This window comes from Quercus suber, unplaced genomic scaffold, assembly GCF_002906115.3.
Source record: "Quercus suber isolate HL8 unplaced genomic scaffold, Cork oak 2.0 scaffold_647, whole genome shotgun sequence".
NCBI lineage: Eukaryota > Viridiplantae > Streptophyta > Magnoliopsida > Fagales > Fagaceae > Quercus > Quercus suber.
In genome coordinates, this window is record NW_027070088.1 from 32312 (window position 1) to 41757 (window position 9446).

Here is a 9446-nt window from a genome sequence, read left to right on the forward strand (position 1 = left end):
GATTTCAAGTATACTAATTAGATTACAGAGGGAGTCGTATAAAGTTCATAATCAATGACAATGCTTTCCTTGCGTCCTATCAATTCAATCATCCTTGCCAGCAACATTGATAAATGCTTTGATTTCAGCCTCCTATTGCAAACCAGCAGAAAACATCAACACAAGTTACTGGACAAAAGTGGGTCTAGAAATGGACTTACATCTAATTACAAAGATTGTATTAGAAAAATGCACTATTGACTCAGCCAGAACCACTTCATCCTCTTAAGTAAAAGTGACATACATATGAAATCAACCAATGGTAAGTCCAAGACCATGCATGTAGGATACTATGCAGACTTTGGAAAATTTGATCAACAAGAAAGTTAAACAGAGAAAATACATCAATTTGGTTATAATAAATATTTGATAACTGTTAAAAGTATTATCCTTCAAAATTTTGGAAAAAAAAAAAAAGTTTACATATTTAAGATTATATAGCCATCTGCGGAAACCCAACGGGTGGTCCTAATATAGCCATGGGTTCAAAGTAGCGCAGCACACAAATTCAAATAATAAATATAGCTCACAAGCACAGAAACACAGATCTACAACTACAAGCAACTAATATAGTTCACAAAAAATAAAAATAGAAAGCTTTTTAAATTTTAAAATAGGAAAAACAATTTACAACTAAAAAAAAAAAAAAAAAAGACTAGCAAATCAGAGAGGAAACAGGCACCGTACAACAGATCAGTATGAGAACAAGTATTAGGCCTCTGTTTGGTAACTAAGAAATCGCAATCCATCTCCTTCTTTCTCGGTGTCAATATCTCTCTCTATCTCGGTCTCAATCTCTCTCTCTCTCTNTAGTCCTGATCTGCTTCAATGTCTTCAAAAATGCCTAGAATTTTCGGATGATGAGGACATTTTGAAAGAGTGTTTTATGGATCTAGCTTCATTTCCTGAAGGCCAAAGGGTTACTGTTCCTTCCCTAATTGATATGTGGGCTGAATTAGATGAACTAGATGAACATGGCAATGATGCCATTGACAATTTACATGAACTCACCACCCGGAATCTGGCTACTCTAATGAGGACAAGGTATGGTGACTTTATTTTATGGTCTGATATTCTTGTATTGTGCTTTCTTTGGGTTTGGCTTTGGCCAACTTATTCTTGTAATATGTTGTAGCTCTCTACACGGCTCAAGGCCCTAAGGTAGAAATTATTGTAATGTTATAAGTCATAATCAACTTCTGATGTCAATAATATTTTGTTATGATTATAAGCTTACTTGAGATTGAAAATTTTTGAATCTTTTCTAACTTCTAACTTATGCCCATTCACCAGGAAAGAATCAAAAGATGCAAGTGAGAGCAACAATTATTATACTTGCTATAATGAAGACTTTGTCACACAACATGATCCTCTTAGAGAGCTAGCTATTTATGAGAGCAGCTGGGGGCCAATCAGACAAAGGAAACGATTGATTATGGACATAAATAAAAACACTCTACCAAAGTGGTGTACGAAACAGGATCAGCACCTCATGAATGGCTGCCTATTATCTATCTCAACTGGTTGGTTCATTTTGCTTCTCTCGCACACCCATAAATGCACACACATGCATGAATGCATACACGTGTGAGTACTCACATGTGCGCATGTGCAAAGATTTATATATGTAACATACCAAATATTGAGTGGCCTCTCACATCATATAGAATTCTTTTTGCTGATGAATTATTCTTGTCAAGTTGGTGCAACATTCAAGCACCCAAAGTTGAGGTTCTAATTCTGAACTTTCAGACACAGAATTACAGCTTACCTGATTTCATGTTTAAAATGGATAAACTCAAGGTGTTGATGATAACTAATTATGGTTACTTTCCTGCCGAATTAAGAATTTTTCAACTACTCAAGTCTTTACCCAATTTAAAAACAATCAGATTGGAGAAGGTTTCCATCCCTTGCCTTTGCAAGGCCCCTGTATTGTTGAAGAGTTTGAAGAAAATATCCTTATTTATGTGTAATATTGGTCAAGCTTTTCAGAATTTTACTATCCAAGTTTCAGATGCATTGCCAAATCTAATTTATATATTACTAAAAACTGAAGTGTAGCATTTATTGCTGTTATGCTCTAGTTGAGTCACGTCATCATCTATGTCATCTTTTTATTTTTTTATTTTTCCTTTTTTGTTAATTTATTACCTTTTTTAAAAGAATGCAAAATATATGATGACTTTACATATTCTCATGACTTTACACATTCTAAATAGTCTTAATTCTTTTGCTTTGCTACATATTCTCATGACTTTACAATATATCATGACGTTACATATTCTCATGACTTTTTTGCATTAAATTATGCTCTCCTATTACTCAAGCCTTCTTTAAAAAAAAAAAAAATTAAAAACCCAACTATCCAATGAATGTTTTCCTATTTTTCAACTTCTTCAATTTATTTATTTTGGATAGAATATGTAGAATCCTTTCCATAATGATTGTGTGCAACCCACTCATCTTCCCCATTTATTCCATTAAACCCAACCGGCTAACTATTCCAATTCTCAATTAACCGTCCTCCTTGGTCTCTCTCTCCATCGAACAAAGGGATAACATCACTCCACTTTTCCACCACCTTATTAAATCCATTTTAACCTCAATTTAGCACTATTTCAATTCTTTGATCTCAACTCTTATTCTCTCTTTATTGATTTATTTTATTTTCTTTATATATTGTAGTTGCCCCCTCTCCACTTCTGTAGAAGCTGCTAAAACACCATCAAACTTGGTAATGCTACGGTCTTTTTTGCTCTTCTTTAATCAACTAGGTAACCAATTTTTCTCTCCTAATTTTGTCTCATGCTCTCGGTTCCTCCTTTCTCCATCTAATTTAATTTACTGAGAAAACCAGTGAACTAGACAATGCAAAAACAAAAGAGACGTATTGAAAAAGAGATCAATCTTTAGACTTGAATTTCTATCAATTATTTTTCTCCTTTTTGTCAATAAAAACATTTTAATTGTCACCCATTCGCTTTTTTATCCCATGTGGAATGTCGATAAATTTTTTTTTGTTATTGTTGCATGACATATACTTGATGAAATTTCTCTTAGATGTGTGGTAGCAGGTAATCAATGGGGAGTACTTTTGAACGCTATTTCTAAACTTGGGCACCTTATTTTCCTTTGAGCTTTAAATGTTTTTGTGGCATGTAATGGTTGGGAGAAATTTCTTAAGTTTATGTCCATAAATGCCATCTACATATTGCATGAATTACAGCTCCTTACGGTGAGAGTTTTGATTTTAATATATATATATATATTTACTATTGCTTTTGTTTCTATTGGTCACATTTGCATATGCACTCTCTTTTTGTAGAGTTTAGCTTACCTCTGGTACTTTTTTAACTGGAAGTCTCTTTTTGTTTTAAATATACAATAATAAGTAATTGCATGAATAAGATTGAAGGGAAAAAGACCTGCTTTGTTAGTAGTAGAAATAAGATGTTCGATGTGGGTATGTGGGTTTGCAACGTTCGATAGTTGTAAAACTATGCCTCCGTTTGGGAAGTGCGTTTTGTGCATTTCTCAACGGAAGTGTTTTTTTTTTTTTTTTTTTGTCCTGTGCATTGTTCACAGGACTCAAGCCCGTAGGGAGTGTCCCTCACCTTCTCCTTCACCCACTCCATCCTTTGATAGTGAGAGGTTTCCGAGTGAGAAAAACCAAGAGATTTTTGAGAAGCTTAACATTAGGCGAAAAGATTTGGGCTGAGCGTTCTGTGCTATTAGATGAACTTGATCCATGCCTAGGGCAAACTGAGGTCGGGGTTGGTTACCTTGGTGGATGTTTCTGATACCTCTCCACCTTCTGCCTTGATTGAGAGTTTTATCGAACATCTCTATCCGCATCTATGATTCCAACACTCTAGTTAAGAGTTGGATACGAGGCGTAGAGTACTCCATTACTCCTCGGTAGTGCGATGCTTAGGGTACCTTTGGTCAGCATCCTGTCTAATCCTTAATGATGGTCTCCGAGATTAGCGATGATGTTTTGTCGTACGTCATTGGTACTGCAGTCCAGTGGGTTCTGATCCTCGGATCACTTCTGCTGAGCTCTCCGGGTTGCACTATCTGTTTTTAGGATAGCTTGTCATTCGATCTGGCCTATTTCCCATGTTCACACCATTCCTCTTGAGAGGGTGGTATTTTCTGTACGCTCTTGTTACTGATGCTCCTATTAGTTTTCCCCATCTTTTTCTTCGTTCTTGAACGAAGTTTATAGGAGTTCATCTACTGCTCATTGCTCTTGTTCATCCTATTTTCATTCATAGGATTCTTCTCTATCTTGATCTTAGTGGCTTTCCTTCCTCTGAGCCCGTTCATGTGATAGGTCCTATAGGTGCGTCTTTCTTAGACTGAGGGCCGCTCATCTTCGAGCTGGTTCTAAACACCCTAGATCTGAGCCCTCTAGTAGCGCACCTTCTCCTTCTTCTTCTGCAGGTCTTGCTTGTGAGGATATTCCTGTTCCAGTTGGTGATGATGCTGCTGCTGATGATGTTCCTTCACCTCCTTCGGCCGACTTTGATGTTCGTCGTTACTTTGGAGACTGTCATGACTGTTCAGCAGGCTTATGGTCAGATTTTGGTGGACTTGCTGGATGAGATTCGTGCTCTCCGAGCTGATCTTGCGCGTCTCATTCACCCTCACACCTCCTTTTGATGGCGACTTGTGATTGCCCTTTGGCATTCCGTCACAAAAAGGGGAGTGGAGTTTTGACTTGTAGTAGAGTTTTTGTAGTTAGGGGGAGATTTTTTTGTTTTAGAGGAGCTTGTGGAGTTTTTAGATTGTATCTATGTGCTTCACTTTGTATATCATTTTGGGGATATTCATGTTAGGGGGAGTAACATTGATTGATATACATGATATTTTTTGTTTCTTGTTGCTTTTGTGATTCACTGCGTATTGATTTATATTTATGAGTTGATCATTCATATATGTCTTTATTTTGAATTATTTGAATCTTACAAGAATGTTATACCTGTTGTTTTACTCTTTACTGTCACACATGCCGTTTATGCGTTTGTTGAGTATTTCAGGATTATACAGGTTGATTCAACTAAACTGCTGTCTACACTTGCAACTATGGATAGTAGTTAGGCTGAATTGAATTTTATGACATTATCCTTGTAAAGGCCTTTTATTTGTAAAACTTGAGCTGTAATTAGAGGTCGTTTGTCACGGATTGCCAAAAGGGAGTTTTGTTAGGTTCTAAGGTCTTAGGATTTTATGTATTTAGAACTCTAATTTGTAATGTTGGCAAACCATGATCAAAACATTGTATTTAGTCTTATTAGACTTGCTCAAAGTTGGTTTAATATTGTAAAGTTGGAATCGAGTGGCTGCAGAAGTACTTGGGACTTTCGGCCTGGCTCGATCGATCAAAAATAGACTCGATCGATCGAAAATCGCACAGGTTGAATTTTCTGCAGAATTTCCAACTCAGCCCTACTTCATTAAACGTTTAGGGTTTTATGTTTTTACCCTAGGTATATAAACAAAACCCTAGCCACGTTTTTGAAGGTTGTCCATATTGTATTGTTGCTCATACATTGCTGTTTTGTGTGAAATTCGTGTGAGATCTTTGAGGAGCTTTCCTTTACACAAAACTTAGGGTTTTCATGGTAGAGATGATTTCAACATCTTGAAGATCATTACTGTTGCAACCATTGGACTTAAAAGAAAAGCAAGCGGAAGCTTGTAGCTGATTGAGGAATTCAAGAAAGAAGTAGTTCCGTGGATTCGGAGCCTGCGCGTGAGCTGCGCGTGGTCGTGTCAGGAAGTTCTACTGGTGGGTAACATTAGGAAGTCGAGCGGGGAGCTTGTAGTCCTTTTGTACGAACTTCAATTCTTTCATAGTGAATTCAGGTTAGCCTTGAGGATCGAGGTGGGTCAATCCTCCCCAGGTTTTTACCGTGTGTTTCCTGGGTGATCATTATCTTGTGTTATTTATTTTCCGCTGCTTTATATTCTTGATATGATTGTTTGGATTGTTTTAACCTAGAATTGCTTAATTTGACTAAGTAACAACTTGGCTAATTATCTAGGCTACGCAATCTGTGTGTTTAAGGGGTCTAAAACCGTTCATAGAAGTTGTGATTATTTATTGGAGTAGGCTGATGTGGTTTTTGAAAATAAGTGTCACTCATTTATTGGGTAGGAAATACCAAAACAAATGCTGAGTTGGTATTACCAAAACATAGTTACTTTCTCTCACATTTGGGGCTAAACTTTTTCTTGAGGGTTCAATGTATAACATAGAATCTGTGAATAAGTCTTATGCCACATAATGTGGCACATAAATGCCACAATTCGCCTATGTGGGAGAGTTGTGGTTAGTAAAAGGGTGTCTCCATATAAACCCACAACTATCCCCCACCAACCACAACTCAGCACATAATCCTATTGTGATTTTTATTGTGTCATTAGACTTATTTATTATTCAGTATCTGTGGACCCTATTCCCATCCACAGCCACGTATTTCTAAACGTCACCACAGACATCAGGCATTGTGAAAAAAAGTTATGAACACCTTTTAAAGCAAACTTCGTTGTCTAAGAGCATCTGCAGCCCAAATGGTATACTGTATATGTTGATATATTTTAGGTTAAAATGCAAAACTGATCCTCTAAGTTTCAGCTTTTGTCATTTTAATCCTCTAAATTTCAGTTTTGTCATTGCAATCCTCTAAGTTTCAAGTTTTGTCAATTCAGTCATCTGTTATCCTTTAGTTAAGTGTTGTTGTTAACTAAACCAAAACAACGTTGTTTTGATTTTTTTTTTTTTTTAGCTTCTTAATTTTACTAAAATACTTTAACTTAAAAAAAAAAAAAAAGAATCTAATGGGAATGACGTCGTTCCCTTGCATTTGAAAACCAAAAACATCGCCAATATTAAATATATCACCGATACATTCTCACATGGAGAGTAATCATTGAATGATATTCCAAAAACCAAAACCAAAACTGCATAATTAAACCAAAACAATCGCTGATAATTAAACCAAAACTGCATAATCATCGATATTAAACATCACCGATATTAAACCAAAACCATTTAATTAATTTTATAGATTTATTTGAAAACCAAAAACATCACCGATACCCTATCCTAAACAACTCAACTAGCTAAGAAATTAACATATATATGACCACCACCACCACCACGATGATCAAGACGACAAAGGAGCTGAAGATGACTCCATGGCGTCCTCCACCTCTGCCGTTGCCTCTGCCTTTCACAAAGCTTCCACGACCCCCATAGACTTCGTCCAGAGATTGAAAAGGACAACACCAGTAGAACTCGCTGCATCATTCTCCCTAACCCCGATTTTCAACGCCTCTGTATCAAGCAACTTCATCTCTTCCGCCGAATCGTCCATCCCCATGCTCTTCTCTCTCAGTCTAGATCTTGCAGTCTCTCTCTCTCCCCCAAAATTTCTTAGCTAGTCAGATTGTTAGGGATAGTCGGATAAGGTATGAGTGATGTTTTTGATTTTTAGAGGCAGGGGAACATCATCGTTCCCTTTAGATTTTTTTTTTTTTGGGTAATTAAAGTATTTTAGTAAAATTAAGACATTAAAAAAAAAAAAAAAACCAAAATGACATCGTTTTGGTTTAATTAACGGCAACACTTAACTGAAGGATAATGGATGACTGAATTGACAAAATTTGAAACTTAAAAGACTGAAATGATAAAACTGAAATATAGATGGCTGAAATGATAAAAGTTACTCCCTCCGTTCCCATTTTTTTGTCCTGTTTGAAAAGTCAAACTTTTTAAGGGAATATCATTTGTTGTCTTGTCTACCTTTTAAAAATGTATAAGTTTCCAAAACTACCCTTAAAAAAATTTATTAAAAAATTGAATTAGTAAATTAATGGGGGTATAATAGGAACATTAGTAAATTAATGACTTTTATTTTTAGAAACATGACAATATTTTGAGACATCTCAAAATAGAATAGAGGACAAAAAAAAAAATGAAACGAAAGAAGTAAAATTTAGAAAATCAATTTTGCATTTTAGACTTTTTAGCCTATATTTTACCATCACAACTTTAAAATCTTTTTTTTTTTTGGTTGGGATGGGAACAACTTTAAAATATTGTTCCAGCCCGACCTGCAAAAAATGCATGGTAAAAATTTTACAATATTACTACTATACCATTCTATTTTTAGGATAGTTCTGTAAACAAGGTTGTATAATTAAAAATTATTATTATATTATCTCTGATTCTTTTTTTCTCTTCCTTTCTCATTCTCTCTCTCTCTTGTCTTCTTCTCTCTTGTTTGTTCTCTCCTCTTCAGACCCAAAACCATGGTGGACATGAACGCCATCACCAAGCCACCATGGCCGGACCCACTGTCACAGGCCCCACCGCAAGACACCGTCAAGGCCACTGCAAGCCACTTGACCAAGCCTCTCTCTTCTCTCTCATCCCCTCTCTCTCTCGCCATCGCTGCCAACGCCAAGCTTCTCGTCTTCTCCGTGGATCGTGGTGGATCGTCTTCTCTGAGTTCTGGGCTGGTTTTATTTATTTATTTATTATTATTATTATTATTTTTTGCTGTGACCGGTGCTTAAAGGAATTGGGTATGGCATTTTGCTATTGGTTTGATTTGATTTTGGGATGGATTTTTTTTGTGGGTTCATGGTGGTGGAGTTGGGGGTTGCCGTGGTTAGGTTTGATTTTGATTTTGATTTTGTGGGTTGCCGTGGTTGCCGGAGTTTGTGGCTGGGGTTTCTGGGGTTTCAAGAAAACAACAGTTTGAGTATGTTTTTCGTCGTGGTGGTGGTGGTAGCAGGTGGGTGCAGAGCTGATTTGGTTCTTGGGTTTTTGTTTTTATTTGAGATTTGAGATATATTATTTTATTTTATTGCGTAAAAATATTATTTTAAGGTGTTGTATTGTAAAGTAAAAGTTGGAATGCTAGAGGATTGTAAAATTGTATTGTATAATTAAGTAACTTTTGTGGATTTTAAATAGAATAGGATTTGAATAGAATAACATTTTGAGCGGCGGATTATTGAAGACTTTTTTGACACAAATCTTTAATGCTTTTTCATTTCTATAAATACCCATTTGTGTAACAAGCATTTCATTCCCACTTTTGTCTGAAATCAGGAACAGAAGCAAGGTACTAGCATTCAACAGGAAAGAATAGAATAGAATCATTATAAATGGCTGCTGAAGCTGCCACCATTCCTCTTCTTACTCCTTACAAACTGGGCAAGTTCAACCTTTCCCGTAGGTATACCAACACACCCTGCAAAGTACCCTTTTTTTTTGTTTAGTATGATCTGAATTGTTAATACGTGTGATGGGTTTTTATTTATTTATTTATTTTTGGTCTTTTTTGGATGAAATTATGTTATTGGTTTTTTTTTTTTTTTTTTTT

General features: G+C 35.9%; 1 protein-coding gene across 1 annotated transcript; it reads left to right on the forward strand.

Moving 5' to 3' along the window:
- The first annotated feature begins 851 nt into the window (after window positions 1–851).
- Window positions 852–2859, forward strand: LOC136064215 (probable disease resistance protein At4g33300). Its single transcript, XM_065765677.1, has 3 exons — window positions 852–1083; window positions 1333–1562; window positions 2728–2859. Exons 1-3 carry the CDS (start codon window positions 926–928, stop codon window positions 2748–2750), a joined length of 411 nt encoding a protein of 136 aa, XP_065621749.1. The 5' UTR covers window positions 852–925; the 3' UTR covers window positions 2751–2859.
- Window positions 2860–9446: the final 6587 nt, after the last annotated feature.